This window comes from Lactuca serriola, chromosome 4 (assembly GCF_051521515.1).
Source record: "Lactuca serriola cultivar US96UC23 chromosome 4, Lser_US96UC23_V15, whole genome shotgun sequence".
NCBI classification, from domain to species: Eukaryota; Viridiplantae; Streptophyta; class Magnoliopsida; order Asterales; family Asteraceae; genus Lactuca; species Lactuca serriola.
Window position 1 is genome coordinate 98,444,226 of NC_136411.1, and position 21,901 is coordinate 98,466,126.

At 34.2% G+C, this 21,901-nt stretch overlaps 4 protein-coding genes across 9 annotated transcripts; 1 reads left to right on the forward strand and 3 right to left on the reverse strand.

Moving 5' to 3' along the window:
• Positions 1 to 1,066: 1,066 nt before the first annotated feature.
• Positions 1,067 to 2,655, reverse strand: LOC145102166 (wall-associated receptor kinase galacturonan-binding protein). Its single transcript, XM_079039537.1, has 3 exons — positions 1,591 to 2,655; positions 1,472 to 1,510; positions 1,067 to 1,331 (listed from the first exon to the last, which is right to left on the reverse strand). Exons 1-3 carry the CDS (start codon positions 2,384 to 2,386, stop codon positions 1,204 to 1,206), a joined length of 963 nt encoding a protein of 320 aa, XP_078895663.1. The 5' UTR covers positions 2,387 to 2,655; the 3' UTR covers positions 1,067 to 1,203.
• Positions 2,656 to 3,136: 481 nt separating this feature from the next.
• Positions 3,137 to 6,364, reverse strand: LOC145102167 (orotidine 5'-phosphate decarboxylase). 5 transcript variants are annotated; one of them, XM_079039542.1, is made up of 8 exons: positions 6,227 to 6,364; positions 5,881 to 5,903; positions 5,005 to 5,260; positions 4,159 to 4,281; positions 3,898 to 4,056; positions 3,643 to 3,815; positions 3,431 to 3,536; positions 3,137 to 3,279 (listed from the first exon to the last, which is right to left on the reverse strand). In XM_079039542.1, the coding sequence occupies exons 3-8, from the start codon at positions 5,233 to 5,235 to the stop codon at positions 3,250 to 3,252; spliced, it is 822 nt and encodes a 273-aa protein (XP_078895668.1). In that variant the 5' UTR covers positions 5,236 to 5,260; positions 5,881 to 5,903; positions 6,227 to 6,364; the 3' UTR covers positions 3,137 to 3,249. The 5 variants fall into 5 exon arrangements, with proteins under 5 accessions (XP_078895668.1, XP_078895665.1, XP_078895664.1 ...); XM_079039539.1 differs by having other exon boundaries at positions 3,643 to 3,839; positions 6,227 to 6,363; XM_079039538.1 differs by having other exon boundaries at positions 3,643 to 3,839; positions 6,114 to 6,261.
• Positions 6,365 to 7,198: 834 nt separating this feature from the next.
• On the reverse strand, positions 7,199 to 11,813 carry LOC145102169 (dihydrolipoyllysine-residue succinyltransferase component of 2-oxoglutarate dehydrogenase complex 1, mitochondrial-like). Of its 2 annotated transcripts, none has more exons than XM_079039543.1 (15): positions 11,689 to 11,813; positions 11,223 to 11,304; positions 10,827 to 10,913; positions 10,390 to 10,438; positions 10,261 to 10,288; positions 9,980 to 10,050; positions 9,637 to 9,711; positions 9,489 to 9,544; positions 9,323 to 9,367; positions 8,968 to 9,234; positions 8,794 to 8,888; positions 8,627 to 8,717; positions 8,444 to 8,554; positions 8,165 to 8,359; positions 7,199 to 7,628 (listed from the first exon to the last, which is right to left on the reverse strand). In XM_079039543.1, exons 2-15 carry the CDS (start codon positions 11,280 to 11,282, stop codon positions 7,437 to 7,439), a joined length of 1,422 nt encoding a protein of 473 aa, XP_078895669.1. In that variant the 5' UTR covers positions 11,283 to 11,304; positions 11,689 to 11,813; the 3' UTR covers positions 7,199 to 7,436. The 2 variants fall into 2 exon arrangements, with proteins under 2 accessions (XP_078895669.1, XP_078895671.1); XM_079039545.1 differs by lacking the exon at positions 11,689 to 11,813 and adding an exon at positions 11,504 to 11,527.
• Positions 11,814 to 16,682: 4,869 nt separating this feature from the next.
• On the forward strand, positions 16,683 to 17,744 carry LOC145098653 (uncharacterized). Its single transcript, XM_079036271.1, has 2 exons — positions 16,683 to 17,130; positions 17,287 to 17,744. Exons 1-2 carry the CDS (start codon positions 16,683 to 16,685, stop codon positions 17,742 to 17,744), a joined length of 906 nt encoding a protein of 301 aa, XP_078892397.1.
• The last annotated feature ends 4,157 nt before the right edge of the window (positions 17,745 to 21,901 follow it).

Consider the following 21,901-nt stretch of genomic DNA (forward strand, 5'->3'; position numbering starts at 1 on the left):
ATCATCAACCGACACATCATCATGTCACGTCAACAAACAATCAGGTTGACCGGTCAAATTGTTAAAATTATAACAAATTGGAAAACACAGTGTCAAATTTGAGAAAAAAAAAACATAATACCAAATTAGAATTTTGATATAAACTTAATAACTTTGGTATTATTTTTTCTTTCTTTTATATATATATATATATATATATATATATATATATATATATATATATATATATATATATATATATATATATATATATGGATCGCCTTAGGTAGTTTGGATTCTCCATAGGATCTCCCGAACGAGTACGATGGAGCAACGCTTTGATTGGGCATAAGGGCATCCACAATGAATTGAACTCTATAGAGTTTAACGGAGTGTCATATCATCATTCACTATTTCATACAATTCTATTCATTTTAATCCCACAATGCATTAAACTCTACAAGTTCAATGGAACATATTAACAAAATATTTATTTAAAGATTTAAATACTTCCTTTTTTCCCATTGAAGAGTTCAATGGTCATTGAACTCCAAATTCATTGAATGCCAAAGTGGCATTTCACAAGTAGAGTTGTATCAACTAAATGACAAATAGGCATGACACCTTATTGAACTCTTCCATTAAACTCTCTATTATAGATGCTCTAACAATATTATACTTCAAATCTAATATGTTTCAACCTTGTGCTGATCTACTGCTCCAAAAAACTAACTATCTCTAACTCGACTGTAGACGTAACACAATTATCCCGATCCAATGAATCGTATAAATGCTCTGTGTTTTACCCTTGCCTTGTAGTAGTTGTGAGTTAATAGTTTGGTTTCCCTAACACTCTTTTTCCTCAATATAGGTCAACCTTTTCTACTTACTGATTTTTTGACTTCGCATATCCTATGGTTAACTAAGTAATTATAATGATCAACATTTACCCAAATATCCTATGGTTAACTAAGTAATTATAATAATCAACATTTACCCAAATATCCCGTCATAAATTGTTTTCCAGTTGTGTAACACCCAAATACTAGATACATACCAATCTTTACTCTTGTTAAAAATCACAAACTTTAAACAACTACTAATAAAATTTTATATAATATCACCAATATGACACAACGATTTAGATCAAAAAGAAAAAGAAAAAAAGAACCATATAAAATATATTGTATAGGAATAATATAAAGTAATAAATGTATTGAAGAATCAAAAAAGCCTATTCTCATTGCTTTGAACTCCATGTGTGACTGGTGCTTGAGCTTTCACTTTTCTAAAGTACCACACCCCTGCCCCTATTCCAATTGCTCCGGCCACCGAAACTGCCGTCGCAGTCCCTACAAAATCAAAAACTTATTTAACAACAACCACCGTCATCTTTGTATACTAATGACACGATAATCAATGAATAAGGTATTAAGTTCAAGTGTTCAACTCAATAACACACAAAAGAAAGTAGAATACATAAATTTCTCACCAGCAACTACTCGATTACTCTTCCCATGTTGAGAATGATCTACAAAACATAAACCCGTAAGTTGAGTACTTCAACAATATAGTAAAGTTGTCACAATAAATAACCATTTTTAAACGTACCTTTGCAATAAGTAGTGACATTTCCATGATCACATAAGCACGAAAAACCATGTGTTCCAACATCAAACCCACACGTACCACCTCCTTTACTTCCATCCTGACATTGCAAACACCGAGTAGTAACAGGAATATCAAAGTCGATCCTAATCCCATACTCCGGGGGTATGTTATACGTTTGTGATTCTCCTAAATTCCTCCAATACACACTAGTATAAGTCTCGCAATACTTCAACATCAATCTTAACGACTCAGTAGCTTTTGGATAATACGAACAACACGAAGTGCTAGCACCTACTGCATGTGTGCACTCAGGTAAGTGTCTACACAAATAGCTAGCACTATCACACGTCGAGTCGCATCTATCAGGGAACCTTTCACAAACAACCGGTTTAGGCTCCACGATCACGTCCTTTTCGCTACAGTTGAAGAAAAGATAGTCGTTTTGTGGGGAAAGCGAGAAGTGGATGCTTGTGTCGAGGCTAAAGGGTCGAGGGGGTCTGAAGTGGGTAGCGTCTTGGCAGTTCCACATGGAAGGATCTGTTACGAGGATGTGAGGATCTGAATAGTCGATTCTACGAACTGGGTATTTTCCTGATGGGGTTCTGAGTTCGAGGTGGTTGGATTCGGAGCATACGAGGATGTTTCTGTAGTAGGGGCTGCCACAGCCGTCATCTATGCCGAAAGGGTAGTTGATTTGTGTGTCGCCACAGGAGGTCCTGCAGAGATTTGATTGGGATTTTACAAGGGTGCAAAGTGTAAAGATTAGAAAATGTAGGGAAATGAGAAAAGTGGCCATTGGAGAGAGTTTTAAGGAAGGCGAAGAAGAAGAAGGAAGAAATATGACAGGCAAAAACAAGAGTGCGTTGGTGAGGATTTAGGAAGAGACAATCAAGTTGAATGGTATTTTTGTGATTTTAATCAACTTTTTCTTTTGTCTTTTCCTTTTTCGGTACTTCATTTAGTGCTTTTCCTCTTCTTTGTTTTTCTTTTTAGAGTAAGATTATACTGATTTTTAAGTTAAGAAGGGATTTGTTTGTATGGAAAATCATAGAGTATATGCATTTCAGTATTTCTTTTTTTTTTTTTTTTTTCCAAAAGTTGATTTTGTTTTTCAGCAGATGTGTATATGACGATATCAATACGCGTTACAACATTTTTTCACTTTTTCCATTCTTGGAATTTGGTTTTTGAATGTCAAACTTCACAATTTATTGAATTAAATCCACCTCAGTATATGATCAAAATTTTGAGGTCATATAATTGGTTATATATAATTTATAGACTAATCTAAACAAACTTATTTACATGCTTATATTATCGAGGCCATATAAGAAGTTGTAGTCATTGTAAATGGTTTTTGCAAATAATGTAACAACATTCTGAACAAAATGCAAAACAAACATAACATTCTGGAAAATGACATTCTGTAAAATGAATATTTTTTTGTTTTCACAACTTGTCTAAAGTTAACGATTATTATAAGATACAATACTATTTATTATGTTTTTCATTGAAAAAAAAAAAGACAAAAGCGCTATGCAATATATTGTTCACAAAATATATCACCCTTTCTTTAAATCAAGTATAAATTAAGTGCTACGTTTTTACACATGGTTTACTTTGAACAAATATTTTTAAGTCTTAACCTTAATCGCCATGCTATACCCGTGGCCACTGTGGACTAACAACCTACACAGAACCAACACACGTGTAAGCTTTTCTCAAAAAAAAATCAATTTTTGTCCAACTAAAAATAGCAATTTTGTCTCATTAATTAATATTAGTCTCCAATGCAAGCCAAACACAGTACAACCTGTTACACAAACACTGTGACACTCACCTCGAGTGTGCTAAAAATTAGTCTCATTCGGCTAGCAACAACCGATGGCTCTTCCGCACACCCCACCACCGCCATTTGCTCTAGTTGAAGTGTTTTCACCGGAAGCCTTACCCAAAAAAAAAAGATATATTTTAATTTTACAACATAAAGAAAATATTGATTTGAAAATAAATTTTTGATACAAAAGAATGTTTTTAATTTTTTATTTTTACCATGCCATTCCTCTTAAATAGTAAGCGTTTGCTATTATGGCACAAAATCCTTTCCATTGAAGCTTGATTTCATCAGAGACAGGTGGCGTTGGAGACCACCGAACTATGGTGGGTTGTGGTGTACACAATATGGTTATGAAGATAATACTCAACCATAATATACACTCGTTCACCTGTATCATGAAATATGGGATTTTCTAATATAAATGAAAAGGGTATATTTGGAAATTCCGTTTTTTTTTTTTTTTAAATTACCTCTTGGTAACAAATCTTAGATTTAAGACCGGTGGCCCCACCATAAGTTTGCATTTCTTGGATCTCAATTCCGGATTCTTTGATATTTGTAAGTTCTTTTCGTAACCCTTCATCAGTGCACCCCAAAGCATATGCGTTTACCCCAGCACTAATGAATTCCTGATTGGATGATTTCAAAAAATTTAATAATAAAATTGTTTTCTTCACACTTAAAAAAAAAAAAAAAAAAAAAAAAAAAAAAGATTAATTAACAAAGTTTACTTTTAGATTGTCGGCTCCTCCTCTGTCTATGAAGTTGCGGTATCTTTTAAACAAGCTTATTGCTATGTTGCGTGATGATCGATACTCTTCATCATCTGATGAAATCGCATCTTGTTGTTGACACTAAAACAATTCAAGAAAACAGACTTAATTGCTATGACTATTTCTTTTTTTGAACAAAATGAATCAGTGTAAATGATCATTTTACCTTTATGTCTACAAATGATGTGGAATAAAAATGACTATTTATATGTGACATGTTATAATGACAAATTTTGACATTTAAGAAACTTAAATTAGAACTTTTTAATATAAACAAGGGAAATTTACGATAAACTCCGACTATTCTGGGTTGGTTTATGGTTTAATCATAACATTCATTTTTCGAACAGAAAAGTCTCAATTATCTAATTTTATATGATAATCTGTCATTTTCTGTTGAAAAAAAATAATAAAGATTGTTTCGTTAATTTGGGCAAAATATAAAATAATCGGGCCTGTTCTGTTGAAAAAATAAAAGTTGAGATTAAACCGTACACTAACCCAAAATATTGGGACATTATTAGAGTACATATATAGTTTAATAGAAAAAGGCTCTTAACCCAGTAAAAGCCCTTAAATTTGGTAGAAATCTTCGGTTTTACCCTTTTGCGAATTCCTAGTTCATTAAAGTTGGAAGTTTGCAACTATTCTATTTCAATTTTACCCTTTTGAGTTCTGGTTCATTAAAGCCCTTAAGTTTGGCAGAAATGTTCATATTTTCTCAAATTTTTATTAAACATCATTTATGGACAACACTTAATGAAGAAAAAAAATAACAGAAGAGAAGAGGATGTTGCTTTTTACTAGTAATCTCTTGGATGTTGTTTGATGTGAAGATCGGTGAATTTTGTCACGATTAAAGCAGCTTTTTGAGGAAAAATGTGAACTTTGAAATCCATTACTACAACATCCCTTTGCAACCACACAAGAATTTACACTAACTTTGCAAGGAGTGATTGGATCGAGCCTAGTGGCAATATCCGTAAATAAGCAAAAGTTGTTGATAGCTCCTGGACTTTGAGTCATCATCACCATGGTTTAACCATGATATGGTAACCACCTTCAAAAATACAAGTTTTGATACATGTTAAAGTAAAATGCATATGATAACCTTTATAGGAATATGCTTTCATTTAGTTGGGATATTATATTATAGCATTATACTCATAAAGTTTGCTTATTAAGGCATTGTACTATGAAAAAAAAAATTACCAAAATTAAAGCAATGTACTTTTTAATTTTTATTTCTTGTTGAACATTATACTTAGAAAAACTTACTTAATTGTAACAATGAAAATTGATTTGTATTTAGATGAGGATGAAATGAAAGTGGATGATATAGTAAACAAAATCAATGAAAGTACCTTTTTATTTCTTGCATTTAACTGTTGATAAAAAGAATATTTTTATCTTGTGAAAATTCTCCTATTACTTAAGCTAATCAACGACATGGATGATGCAAATATGAAATGATTGCTAAAGTAAACATTAATCTGTTTTTTGCTATCAGATTCTTTATCACTAAAGTAAGGTTAAGGAGGAAACTGATGAAATAATAAACTAACACCAAATTGGATCAAACAATCAATTTAATTCTCAAAAAAAAACCTCTTAATAACGATTCAACTGCAACAATGCTTTACGAATATAAAAAGAAAAAAAAAAAAAAGAATTGCGTACCTAATAAGTGAAGATGAAATCGTCTGCAACAACAACAAAAGGTAGCTGAATTAAGAATAAAATCAAACTTTTTCTACAATAAAGACGAATGAATCAAATTAACGTGGTGTAGCATATGGACGATCGGAAACACAATTGGTCAACGAAACGTCGACGAATATTCGATCGCAAATGTGTTATTTGAAAAAATCGATAGAAACAAAAGATCAAAAATTCTAGGGTTAGCTACTCACCAGATCAGTATATATGGAAATTTATAACCAGATTAAGAATCGAATCAAGGTTTATTAGAGGAATTTAATGAAATAAATATGCGTTGAGAAGATGAAAAGAGGTGTGTACATACATAAAGCCACATGTAAATGGATATTAAGCATATAGAATGAAAATGAATCCACGATGGGGCCACAAACTTGTACGAATGGCTATGAATCTTTGCTCCAAAAATGTTTAATACCATTTCAACAAATACAAATCGTCAAATCGATATGATCCTCTCGTGTTTTGGATTTGTGGTCGCCTAGTAGTACGTGGCAGTTGCATCTCAATCCAGTTGCAACTTGCAAGTTATAATTTCTCAACAAATATAGAAAGTGATTCATTCACAAATAAAATATAAAATAAAATAAACTGTTATATATAATAACTTATGTATTAAAAGATTATATAATTTGTATATTATGTAATTTCTAAAAAAAGTTATATATGGATTAGCTGCGAAAATATAAGACTATTATGTTTAGTTTAATTATAAAACCATTTTCTTTTCAACAAAAAAATAACCATACATATAACATACCTCGTGAACAAACAATGATCATTTTTTGACTCGCCTTCACAATATATTCGATTAATTTGTAACCCAATTATGTCTAATCCATAACACTATGGTCTCGTGTTTTTTAAAGAAAGAAAGAGAAGTAAATGTGAGGAAATTGTATTTAGGAGGGAAGAAAAGGAAAGAAAAGAAGCATAAGAGATTGTCTCCAGGTGTACTCGCGAATTCACAATCTAGGTTAACTTTAGACTAATAATGTTAATCATGGAACCAGTTTGGGATACAATCGAATCATTTCTTTGATTTCTCAACAAATATATCATAAAAAATAGATGATTGTGAAATAAAAAATAGATGATTGTGAAGAACGTGATAATCCAAATACCATGAAATCAATAAACACTTGCTCACATTTGTTTTTCCCTCCCATTTTCCTAAGTATGTCAGTCATTTTCTCAAATATCTTTTAAAAATCATTTACCCACACAGCACATAATGAAAAAAGAAACAGAAAAATGTCTTACCTTCAAAATCAAAATGTAACAAACTCAAAGTAGAATTGTTTACCTTTTCAACAAGAGAGCATATATATCATTTGCCCTAAAAAAACCAACAACATAAACCTTCAAATGCACATTATCCCAAAATGAATCATTGTAGCCTCTAACGTACTACGAGGCTCTTTCGTTATACAATCTCAAGGACACGTTTTTTATTCCGCTTTTACCAAAACAAAAACAAAAAAACACAATCTCCTTCCTTGCGTTTCTTTCTTTCTTTATATATCAAGAAGCAGTCTTCTCGGGTCTTCAACAACATCCTTGATACGCCTCAAGAAGAACACGGCCTCTCTACCATCAATCAAACGGTGGTCATAAGTCAACGCAATGTACATCATTGGCCTCGCCTTTATTTCACCCCCAACAACCATCGGCTTGTTCACTATCGAATGCATTCCCAATATAGCCGACTTCACACAAAAAAAAATATTAATAATAAAATAAAATATAAATTAGTTTTTCTTATACACCATTATTGACATGTACAACACTAAGGGACTGTTCGCGATATGCCTCTTACTGAGTCTGGTAAAAATGTAAAAATGCTCGGTCAGATTCAGATTCAAACTGTTCACTAAGAGGATGTGTCTGACTGACTCAATCAGACTTTGAGTTGGGCCCCGTTTGATAGACACTTTTCGAGATCTGAAAAGATCTTTCTGGATGAATGGGCTGGAAAGACTGTTTGATTTAATAAAAAAAAAAGTTTTTCCCGATAAGATATGTCTTTCCCAGAAAGCTCCAAAACTATATCTTTCTGGCCGAATGGTCATTTTTCATCATTCAGCACAGTCAGTCAGATGGATAATCAAACAACATGGTTTTTTTCCCAGTCAGTAAACTTTCCCAGACAACAACTATCAAACGGGCCCTTAGACTTGATCAGATCTGACTCGATCAGCAATTATCAAACAACTGCTAAAGATGATGATGATGATGATGATACCTGAGGAGGGTTTATGATGGGAGTACTTAAAAGGCTTCCATAGACACCACCATTAGAGATAGTGAAAGAACCTCCAGCCATTTCATCAATTGAGAGGGACCCACTGTTGGCCTTTTTAGCTAGACCGTTGATTGTCTTTTCTATTTCAGCAAAGTTCATTTTCTCAGCATCACGGATCACCGGAACCACAAGACCCTTCAATTCAAAACCATATTATTTTTTAAAAATTTTATATCGATAATATTATTTCCAGATAAAAGGGTAAAAGTGGAAATATACCTTTGGAGTACCAACAGCAATACTGATATCAATGTAATCTCTATATATGATGTCATCTCCATCAATCACAGCATTAATGATTGGTTGATTTTGGAGCCCACTAACAGCAGCCTAAAAAACATACATCAACCATAATTAAATAAAAATAAATAAAATGCAAGAAACAATGGATTTGTAACTTACTTTCACAAATCCAGACATGAGTCCTAATTTCACTCCATGCTTCTCAAGGAAAGCTTCTTTATATTCAGATCGAAGTTTCATTAAATTTGTCCTAAATTAAATAATATAAATTTTAACTCATTGAAAATGTGATGTGAATTATTTAAATATAAAATATCATGACTTACATATCAACTTCATTGAAGGTAGTCAACAAAGCAAAAGTATTTTGAGAATCTTTCAAACGTGTAGCCACACGCTTCCTCAGCCTTGTCATTGGGACCTACAGTAAATTTTATAATATTAAGTAAAAAAATCTTGACTTTGACTTTGACTTTGACTTTGACTTAGACTATACTTACTCTTCTTTCTCTATCTTTTGGAGGAAGTTGAGGTTCAGATGCTGAAGGTTTTGGAGGTGGTGGAGAGGATACTTTTGGTGCCTCTTTTGGCGGTGGGGTGGGTGGTGGTTTCTCAACTTTGGCCGGAGCGGGCTCAGGTGCCGCCTTGGTAGGTGGCTGAGGGTCGGAATCAGATGGCTCCACATGGGTGGTTGCACCTTCACCGGATTTTGATATTATTGCAACCTTTGTACCTGGTTCCACTGTGTCTCCCTCTTTTGCAACAAACTGAGTTAAGGTTAAAAGGGTATGTGAGTAATTTTAACAAGAAGGATAATTCTGTACTTTTTGAATTCATACTAAAATTACAATTTACCTCTTTGATAACTCCAGCTTCAGGACTAGCAACATCAATTGTCACCTGCATGATTAACAAATTTAGAACTCATAATTACAGACACAGATTTGTTCTCAAGCTCTTGTATGTGCAAAAGACGAAAATGCCCTCATCATTAAAAAAAAACAAAACAAAACATTAGTACCTTATCGGTTTCAATTTGGGCAATTGGCTCATCAACTTCCACACGATCTCCAGGTTCTATGAACAACAAAAGCAAAGTTTTTTAAAAAAAAAACAAAAAAAGTAATTATACAAATGAAAGAGAGAAATAATTTGGCTTTTTAACATACTCTTTAGAAAGGTTGCTAGAGTGCCATCACTAATGGATTCCCCCATAAAAGGGACAACAGCATCAACCAAGTCACCTTCACAACAAAAAAAAAGGATATAATTTAGTCATTATAAAGTACAAGAAATGAAAAATGTACTTTTGTTTATTTGTTTATTATATTTACAGCATCCTACTTTCATTTCTTCCTATAATAACCTTGTACTTTAATGTTAGACAAAAAAAAAAGAGAAGGATTTTTTGAAGTACAATGATTAATAAGAAAGAAATGAAAATAACATACAAATAAATGAAAATGTGTTATTGTGTATTGTGTTGCATTTATCCATAAGAAAAAAAGATACCACTGTCTGAAGAAAAAGATCGGGTCCACATTTGCGTTGAAAAATCTGTTTTAAGTGATGATACAACATTCCTGTATAACATAAAGATGTTTAAGTAAACAAAGGTTAAAACACAGATTATTCCTATTTAGCATCAATGTAAATCAACTAATCATGTTTAATGTCATTTTCTTAATTTGTATAACATGATCTCTCAAGTTTCTTCAAAAAGAGCTATTGAGTGTGTGTGTGTGTGTGTGTGTGTGTGTGGAGATAGAGAGAAGGTACAAAAGTATATAAACCTTAAAGGCATTGAACAAACCGGAGCACCTGTAAAAGTTTAAGCGACACATTAAGAAAGTAAGAGATTAATACATGCAAGAAGCTTTGAGTGTGAAAAATCAAATCTTTTTGTGGAATAAAGAACTTACATTGATGAATTTGTTGTATTAGGTTATGATTTCTTCCAAGAGTTTGTGCCTATAATAATAGCACATGACATCAACAAATAAATAAATTAATATGATAAATAGTGACAAAAATGTTAGGTTGGATTTCATTACTGAATACCAAACACTACCCAAAAGATCAAACTCAACTGAATTAATGCATTTGACAAACTATAAACATATAGGATTGAAAATGTAAGCATTCCTAACAACTTAACTTGTGATTACCAAATTCTACTGAATCTCATAACCACTCAATAGTCAGAGATAAAGAGTCACAAAAAGAAGATTTTACAGAAGAAGTGAATCAATGTGATTTACTACATTGCAGATGTTTATATGTGATAGCATATAGATCGTGTTTTGTGAGCATAATAGCAAACAAAAGAAGCAAAAAAAAAAAGTGATGAATGCATTACCTCAGGCACCAAGATTGATTCAACATAACCATGGGACTTGGATCCTGTCAATGCAGGCCTAGCCCTCCCTATAGATTGTACAGAGCCCTGGAAACAATTCAAACAAGTTATGTATATGCAAGGGTACATATACACACATATACGATATACACACATGTATACTGTGTGTGTACATATAAATATACATTGTGTATATGTGAGTAGCCTTAAATAATCATGCTTCAATGTTTGTTACTTCCCCAAATATTCTTCCATTTGACAAGTTTCCATAAGAAAAAGTTTAATGATTGGATTTACTATGAAATGTAACATCTCCTAATAGAACATATGAAGAATAAAGCGACAGGTTTTCATAACAAGAAGAAATCAGAAACGAAAATGGTGAAGCATACATACGTAATTCACTAAATTATATGAGCTCGCAGAAGCAGCTTTCCGCCTAAGGATTCCCAACATCTTGCCGTGCCTCTAATGTTTCCTACACAATATGAAACATTCAATATCCATACAAGTGAATATAATCTAATCTACGCAATGATTCGACAGTTCTCGATCTCAAGGATAAAGATCTGAAACCCTCTTTAAAAACACCATCAAGGGAAAAACCAGCCCTAATTTGTAATAAAATTAAAATGAAATTTCGCAATCAATGTTGTAGAAAAAGAAAACAGGTATACCAAATTGCGAGACAGTTAGGGTTTCGAAAGACGATAGTACGATGAAAAAACGAAATAAGGATTTGATTTTTGCAGATTCATTTGATCGTTTAAATAACTAGAACGCACATCACGAGAAAAGCATATAAGCACTACACGGGTTAGATGTAAAAATTGCAGGAATCGAGTCAAAATCGAGTGTGTACCTGGTTTTTTTTTTGCGATGAAGAACTCCAGATGTAACGTGTTCGCTGTTCTTTTACATACACGGGAAAGAATTTATTCGAATGATGGGAGAGAAGCAGGGGAGCAGCCAATTTTTGAGCTTCTTTCTAGAATTATTATTATTATTATTAGTCAATAAAGACTGGAATTATATAAAATATAAAATTATGGATATACTTTTTTTTTTTTTTGTCAATTTTTGAAAAATATAATTTATATTTAAGAATTTTCAAAAAATAACCAAAACAATGGGAATTTCTAAAAGGGTAATATAGTTTAGATTGTTTATACTAGTTATTTATTTATTTTTGTACTTGATTATTTATATTTTTTATATATGTTTAGAAACCTATGTTTTTGCCTTTGTACAGATATGACCATTGATGGTCATATCTGTATAAAGGCAAAAACATAGGTGACTAAACATATATAAAAAAAAACATAAACGATTAAATATATAAAAAACATAAACATAAGTGACTAAATGTGTAAACAATCTAAATAAATGATGAAATATGTAAAAAAAATAAACATAAATGACTAAATGTATAAACAATCTAAAATATGTTACCTTTTTAGTGCATTATCCCTATCCGTAAAACCAATTGATGCGGGTTTTTTCGGTTTGGTTTTGCGGTTTTCGATTACTGTGGTGCGGTTTCAATTTTAACCGCGAAAAAATGGTGGTGCGTTTTACCTTGGAAGATTTTTTATGTTTTGAATCTACATAAATAAATGAAAATATTAATATATAAACCACTATTAATCATAATCATAATATGAAGTCAAAACATATGGAAAAACCTTACCAAATTTTAAGCCCGTCATCTTCTTATTAAATTCATCGATGTGTTACTCTTTATAGTACAACCAAGCTTAAGATCCACCGATGAACACCTAATTAAAATCTTGTGCACAAATTAAAGCTTCCACGGTGTCAAAGTTAAGTGGACTTCTATATTTATCAAAAACTTTATCATCCGTAATAAATGTCGACTATGACGCACTCGTCGAGATCGACATAGCCAAAACACTTTATTTAGTATAGACAATATAGTGTTAAACTCAGTATTTGAGAAGATGGGTGATATTTGTGTACGTTTACCTGGAATCAAAAGTAGCAAGAGTTTAGTGTGCGATTTTACATTTCCTCAATTTTTCGGAGTTTGATATTCAGCAGGCAATGGGATTGATGCTTAGGAGGCTTGGACGGATAAAGGTTGGTGGACTTAGAGCAAACTACATTATCAAGTAAAATGGCAATTCAATTTTTTGGTTTGTCCCTTTTACTTGCTTAGTCTCTTTGCAACTGTTTTTCAATGAAAATAGGTTTTTATTAAATAAATAATATAATTATATATATATATATATATATAATTATGCGGTGCAATTTTAGTTATTTGGTGTGGTTATACAATATAAAACCGCAGCGCACAAAAAGACTACGTTTTTACAAAATTCAAGAACGCACCATCGATTTTTGTTATGGGTTCAGTTAATGTGGTTTTTCAGTTACAGTTTGGTTTTTGCTCACCCCTAATAGAAAGGCTTCTAGATATTGGGTATGCCCTATGCAGACTAGCATTTTCCATTTCTTCTGCTTTTCTTCTTTTTGCGAACTAAAAAATGTTCTCTAAGAATTTAGATACAACATAGTTAAAACAATACTACAACTTCAATGAGCTTTAGCCATGAAAATAAGCAAATCTATAGCCCATGTGTTTTGACAAAACATATCATCAACATAACGACATATAACAACTATGTAAGGAGATGTGTATTTGGAACAAATACACATGTCAACACTGTTGTGCTAAAATCCGAAAACAATTACAGTAGTGTCAAATCTCTCATGTCACTATTTGGGAGATTGCTTCAGCCTATATAAGGATTTAACAAGTCTAAAAACTTTGTTTTCCTGTGCAAGTATCACAAAACCTTCAAGTTGCTCTAAGAAAATTTCTCATTGAAATAACCATTCAAAAAGGTTGTCTTCACATCCATTTGATGAATGTACAATCTTTTTAAAGCTGATATTGCTATAAGAGTTATAAAAGAACTAATCCTAGAAACTAGGGCATATGTATCAAAATAATTAATCCCTTCTCGCTGCCCATATCCCTTAGCAACTAATCTTGCTTTATAGGTAGATATAGATCCATGTGGATGATATTTTCTCTAGAATATCCATTTGGATCCTATGTGTCTCCTCCCCTTGGGTAGATCAGTTAACTCCCATGTTCCATTACCCATACTTGAGTCCATTTCATCATTGATGGCTTCCTTATACAAAGGAGCATCTCTAGACGTCATGGATTTAGTAAAGGTCTTAGGATCATCATCCAAGTTTGTAACATCCCAAAAATCATGACCAAAAATTTCTTTTTAAAACAATAAATAAACCATAAGTATCAAATCATTTCAACCATAACTAAGATAGATATATCAAATTAGAGTATCATTTCAAAACATGTTTTAATTATCAGAGTAAAAACATCTCAGGCTAAACTTCTTGGTGTATGCCATGCGATCATCCCGAGCTCTTCCCTCCGCTACCGGAAGTACTTGAAACAAAAACTAAAAACCATAAGCACGAAGCTTAGGTGGTGTTTGTTTTTTATTAAAAAACTCTTCAAACCTCTTCGTGCTGCGCGACGCAGCACACGTGCAACACTTTCTTTCCCGCGGCTGTTTGTTTTTTCGCAGACTTCGAAATTAAAAACCTCTTCCCGTCCTCTGCTTGGGACAACACTTGAAAATTGCTTCTAAACTCTTCAAACCTAAACCCTAAAAACAAAAAAGCGGCCGACCTCCCATTTGTTCCAGGAAATCGATCGCAAGGCTCTCGTCTCGTCTCCAACCTCCTGTCGACCAAGCTACTGCTCACCGCCCAGCCACCACCGACGTCTCCTTCCAGCAACCCGTCATTCCAGGTTCGTTTTTTTTTCGTTTTTTGCTGCTGAAGGCAGCGATTGTGCTTGGGTATTTTCAATATTTCGATTTTGTTGGTGGGTTTACTTCATTGTTCATGCTTCATATTAATTGTTTGATTTTTGTTGTTGAATCTTTGTTTTTGCTTAATCTTGATGCCAATCTTATCAAATAGTTCATGCTTTATATCAAATAGTTGTTGTTGAATCTTTGTTCTTGCCCCCATTGTCTTCAATTTGTGCTTAAAATTTCATATATTGTTGCTTAATTGTCATGAAATATTGTTGAATTATTGTTGAACTGTCACTAATTATTGCTAAAATGTCACAAATTGTTGCTGAATTGTCATAAATTGTTGCTGAAATGTCACAAATTGTTGCTAAAATGTCACAAATTGTTGCTGAAACGTCATGAAATATTGTTCAAATGTCATAAAATGTTGCTGAAGTGTCATAATTGTTGCTGAAATATTAATAATCTTTGTTGAAATTGGTTATTTTCATCAATACAAGTTTGTAATTATGTTGAAAGTTGTTGGTATAAGGTTATGTCTGCTAAAGTATGTATTCCATATGTTTTTTTATTAGCAATTGCAGATAAACATACATGGACCAATGAGCAAACAAAATTCTTATTGAACACTTGCATTGAAGAAGTACAAAATGTGGGTAGAAAAGGCTTGAGTTTGCACAAACATTCATGGAATAAATTAGGAACAACCATTAAGGAAAAGTTTGGTGTGGATTTGAGTCAAAGACAATTGAAAAACGCCTATGACAACCTTAAAGCCAAATACATGGGATGGTTATACTTGAAAAACAAAACAGACAACCTTTACAATCCTCAAACAAACACTTTTAACTCAACAAATGAGGAGGGGGAGGACTTTATAAAGGTGTATATATATATATATATATATATATATACACACACACACATATTAATATGTATTTTGTTTATATAGTTGCCATTTATTCTTATACTACTTTTGTTACATTGATTGGGTTTAGGGACATCCGAAAGCCGCTTCTTTGAAAACCGCCCCATTGTTGTTTCCAGAGCTTTGTGCAGAACTCTTTGATGGAAATAGTGCCGCCTCTAGTAATCTTAGCTATGCCACATCCCAAACACCATCGAGACATGGATCATCTTCTTTCCATGACGCACCACTACAACTTATGGACACCCCTTCTGTTAACATAGATGAGGATGATTTCTTTTCCAATCATACTACTCAGCCTTCACCTTCTGTTGCTTCACCTTCTGGTAACCCCAACAAAAAAGTTGAACACTTAACTCTTAGACCTCGAGCTGCTAGTGCCTCACCTAAGCCACCTTCTAGTGCCTCCCATAAAGCTTCTATTACTGCTGATGATTTAGCATTGGAGATGCAGAAAGCTCTACGACATTTGACTCAAGGGCCAACAATTCCCCAATGTTTATAGAAGCTAGAGTTACTCGAGTTAGGCCCAGTAGACCCTCTACGATTTGTTGCTTATCATATTTTTGGAGGGGACCATGAATATGAGAGAGATGTGGGTAAATTTGCCTAATGATCCACAAATATTAAGAGGATGGATCGAGATGGCAGCTACAAGTTTAGGAGTATTGAAGGATGGAAAGATTGTCCGTTAAGTTTACATATCTGAATTGTTTAGGTTTTAATTGATGTGTTAGAACTATGTGGTTATGTTTTTTGGTTATTTGGTACTTGAATGTTATTTGCAGTATGTTGTTATTTGGTACTTGAATGTTATTTGCAGTATTTGGTACCTGAACTATGTGGTTATGTATTTTGGTAATTTGGTTATGTTATTTGGTACTTGAGTTTTATGTTTTTTTATTTGGTACTTGTGTTGATTAATAGGTTCCTAATGGATCACGACAAAAGATACTACTCATAATTCTAATGTACTTGTACGTCCGCTACTTTTGGAAGAGGGGTGTCAAACAAGTGCGGGACAACGATTCAGAAATGACGGGACATGAATTTACGTTAGAGTTACTTCACCGTAATCCTCTATAATGTCTTGAAGTGCTACGCATGTCCCGTGAATCATTTGTCCAGCTATGTGCTCATTTTAGAGTAAACTACGCTTTAAAGGATAGCAAACATGTGTCGGTTGAGGAGAAGATGGCTATGTTTTTTATGATGATCGGTCATAACCAACGTTATGTGATTATCAAGCGGAGATTTCAACACTCAAAGCAAACAATTCATAAGTTTTTTCATGAAGTGTTGGACAAAATGTTGCTTTTCGCACATGACATTATAGTGCCAACTTCTTTTAATCTAAATCCAAACATTTCGGGACATAATAGGAGGCTACGACGGGTGTTCAAGGGAGCAGTTGGTGCACTTGATGGCACTTTGATACATGTTGTCCCTGCAAACAAACGAGATTTATATAGAAGTAGGGGAAACGACGATTGTTACCAAAACGTATTGGCAATATGTGACTTCAACATGATGTTTACGTTTGTTGTGGCCGGTTGGGAAGGGATATCACACGATTCTAGAATTTTATCATAAGCATTAGCAAATCCACATGCACCATTCCCGCTTCCACCACCAGGTAAATTTATGGTTATTTAAATAGTTTTATCTTAGCTTGAAAAATAAATGACTTTCTTTTGTTTTTTTACAGATAAATATTATCTTTGCGATGCCGTCTATTCAAACATTCGAGGTTTTGTGGCACCGTACCATAATGTGAGGTATTGGCTTGGAGATTTCCGTCGAAGACGTGCATTAACGAATAAAGAAAAATTTAACCATGCACACACAAAACTTCGGAATGTCATTGAACATGTTTTTGGTGTCTTGAAAGCGCGATTCCCTATATTGAAGAGGATGGCACCATTCTCGTTGGTTACACAACGAAACATTTCCCTAGCATATTTTGTGCTTCATACTTTTATAAGAAGAGATGGACTACGTGATGAGTTTTTTGCACGATATGATGAACCAAATGTCTCGGTTCGGAATAACAATGCAGTCGTTGATAATGATGAAGATGAGATTCCAACACATGGTACTGTAGCGTACCGTGAATATATGACCCGGGATGAAATTGCCGAACAATTGATACAAAGTATGGAATGAGAATTATTAAAGTTTGGTTGTATGAATTTTATTTTAAAAAGTTATTCTAAGACTAATTTGGTTGTTTGAATTTTATTTCAATGTTTTAAGACTACAATTATTAAATTTTTGGTATTATAAAATTATTTTCGGTTTATTAAATTACTTTATTTTAAATTTTTTAATATATGTAGTAGCCTGCGGACGTTAAAAAAACAAACATGCTTCTCATTACAGTCTGCAACACTTTGGTCCACCTCTTTTGCTGCAGAGGACTGCAGAGGTGGTCCGCAGACCTCAGACAGTTTCACTTCGAAAAAACAAACAACACCTTAGTGAGTTCCCCAACCTACCACATACCACAAACGCATAACCATATACACATAACCACATACTGGGCTCCCGTTCGTTGCATCGGGCCTTGCCCGACATTAGGCCCCGCCTGGCATCGAGCCCTGCTCGGTATACAGATTTGTCTCTCTTAGGCCCTGCCTATCTCTGGGTCTCGCCCGCTATACACATACATGCAATCAAATAACATACTAGCGCATAAAGAAAACATTCTCTACTATACTCCTGTACTAAGGCCTTGCCTATCTTGGGCCCTGCCCCTGGTCAGCTACTGATGAGTTATGGAACCCCGTCCACACTCCTGTTGTTAGTGAGATACGATCCCCCGTCCACACTCACTTCTCTCCTATCATGGGCCTCGCCCTTACTCTGCTAATATTGAGATATGGAACCCCATCCATACTCAGCTAGTGATGAGATACGGGACCTTGCCCATACTCACCTCCCTACCAGGCACATACAAGTATCACAAAAACAACAAGTATAAACTAACATACAAACATTCCGTGGGCACCCGCCCGACATCGGACCTTGGTTCGGAATCACATACTAGCATACAGTGCCTAGGGCTAACCCCCAGGTCTTCCTACTCATAAACTACATGGGTCGGCGTTGTGGCCTTAGACCCATTCACATAGTGAGGAGACTCACCTTGCACTGTTGAAGACTAGCTGAACACCTTCGACTGCTAACCAACAACTCCTGAACTGCTGATCCTTCGGCTTCTCGAACTATTAATACCCAAAATAACACTTAGACCACAAAACCCTCAAAAGTCAAACCAGGTCAAACTTTTTCAAAGTCAACGCTCCGAGTTGACTCAACTCGCCGAGTTGGCCCACCAACTCGTCGAGTCCCACTATCTATACATAACTCTTGACTTCGATCCTACTCGTCGAGTCTTCCTTGAGCTCATCGAGTTCACCTTCAAACACGTCGGGACCCTTATTCAACTAACTCGCTGAGTTCACCTTTGAACTCATCGAGTCCATCTTCATAAGTTAGGAATATTGCCTTAGACTCGCCGAGTTCATTCCTTGAACTCGTCGAGTATGATGATCTTCAAGTCCATAATTATAACGCCTGTAGATTCGGGCTAGTCAATTTTGAGACAATAAGCATCAAAAATGAGTTATTGATGGAATATTATTTAGAAGGATTAATCTTAACCAAGCGGTAGTATATGTTACAAGGGTTCCGTACATATAAAGAACGCCGAAATCCGAGTTATAACGAAGAAGTTATGGCCCGTCGAAGTTTTACGGCAAAATCGGCACGACACCGGGAGACGTAAATAGTGAATTTATGATAGAGTACTTTTTGGCATTAGTGATCTAAACAAAAGTTGTAGTATACATTAAACCAAGAGTGTGCATAAAAAGAACGCCCAAATTTGACTTCGTATGAGGAAATTTTGAATTTTCTAAGATTTGGCATGGCAGTGCGCGGCCCGAAACTCGAATTTTAGATCGAGTGGTTTTTGGCCTACGTGACCTAAATTAGAGTTGAAGATCTCATTAATAGGAATTCAACGATAAAAATACAGACGAAAATCGAGTCTGTATGAAAGAGTTACGAATCTTCCGCAGTCATTTAACACTATAATCTCCTCCTAGTGTTAAATTTAAGATCGGTTGAGAATTAGCCGATGGAGTCAAAAATGAAACTTGTAGATCTTATTTTTACCTACACATGGAGATCGTATGCGAAAGTTACGGATTTTAGAAGTCGGAAGTGTGCTGTGCGAAAATGGGTGACGTGGCACAATCTTGGCCATTGCTTTCTCCCCAAGTCTTGCCACTAGATGGTGACATGTGACACCAAGTTTAGCCATATTTCACCCTATAAATAGAACCTCTCTCACCCTCATTTTCTTCACACCTTTCCCATTCTTTCTTCTCTTTTACACTCTCTCTAAACCTCCTAAAAACTCCCCTAGCGCTAGAAGAAAGCCCCGGAGCGCTCGACGGTTTTGAGAAGAAGAGCTTTCGGCTCGGAAGTTTTGCCCCTACAGAGCCCCGCTTCTAGCCAAACCCCCTTGTAGGTAAGATACGCATACGCTATTTTAAATATAGTTTTTATTTAAATATTTGGGCTATTATTATGAGTTATATAAGTGTCGTTATAATATCTTTTTAACCACTCACGGTATGGGGAATCTAGTTTGGAGGGCCACTTGGGTTGTTGGATTTCAGAAGTGCTATATGCCAAAATGATCCTGCCCTCCGGTGTTCCATGTCTGGCCCTTGTCTGTACATAGTGGGTGAAAAGTATTGTGTTAACGCTTATATAATATTAATAATAGTTAGACTATTAATTAGTCTCGTCGAGTATTAGACTAAAATCTAGTGGTAATGATACTAGGTTCTGTCAAAGGAGTTGTTTAAAGCAAACGAAGTGTCATCCGAGTACCGAGTCACCACCTTATGAGGTGAGTACATAGTTCCTTTCATGAACATGATTTTAATACAAGTATTGATTGAAGTATTAATTATATGTTTATGTGTGAGTTAATTGATGTTGCTTGAAATACGTGTTAAAGAACATAGCTGATTATATATGATGATTCAAGATAAAGAGTAAACCTAAATTAATTATGAGGAATATTGGGTAGTATTTTCTTACGAGTACGAGTGAGTTATACTCAGAGAATTGAACTTTAGTATATGTCATTGATCCGGGAGCATGGATTAGACATAGTCATTGTCCCTTGTCCGAGAGTATGGATTGGACATAGTCAACTGTCATTAATCCGGGAGTATGGATTAATACATAGTCAGTTGTCCTTAGTCCGGGAGTTTGGATTAAGACATAGCCAGTTGTCCTCAGTTCGGGAGTATGGATAGGACATAGTCATTCATCGTTAATCCGGGAGAATGGATTTACACATAGACACTTGTCCCTAATCCGAGAGTATGGAATGGGCAAAATTATTGATCTGAGAGCATGAATTAGATCCGAGAGTATGGGTTAAGTAACAGGTAAAATTTAAGGTCCGAGAGTATGGATAGTCTCGTTGTAAGGATTAACGGGGTGGGGTAAGAGTTGCCTATATATATATATATACATATATATATATATATATATATATATGGTGAAATTGTATATTTTGTGAGTTCTAAATTATATATATGATATAACATTGTGGGATTGAAATCCCTGTGTACTCACCAGGTTTCCCAACCTGACCCACTCAAGCTTATTTGTATCACATGCGTCGATACGAAGTTATATTACACTGGGAGATTAAAGAGATGTAGATCACTAGTGTAAATGAATATAAGTTATGTTTATGCTTATGTTTCTGTATTGAGGATGACATCCCAAATATTTTAAAATGAATAAAAATACATTTCTTTGGAAATGTTTTGATAATGTATTTATATGTCTTACTGGGAACAAATTCCGCAACATTTTTACTAAAAGAGGTACTCTGATTTTTATAAAGCATAAACAAAATCAGTCTTTTCTGGCCATGTCACAATTAGTATCAGAGCATTAGTTTAAGCGAACTAGGAATATGGGTTTTTTTTCTAGACTTAAACTTAGAATGCTAAGCAATGATTGTGAGGAGTGTGTCTAATAAAATTTAGGTAGTACACCTAAATAGATACAAGCACTAGCTTATATAGGGAAAATACCTAACATGGTTTTATGTGCTAAATGATTTATGATACACATTATATGATCGGATCTATGGTCTGTTGATGACCGGATTTGGAAACTTTATGTGTTCAGGTTTCTAAACGTTTAATTACAGTATTAGAACTCACATACAACTTTCCGGAGTGACAGGGAGATTTACACGTCGATCGTAAATAAAATCT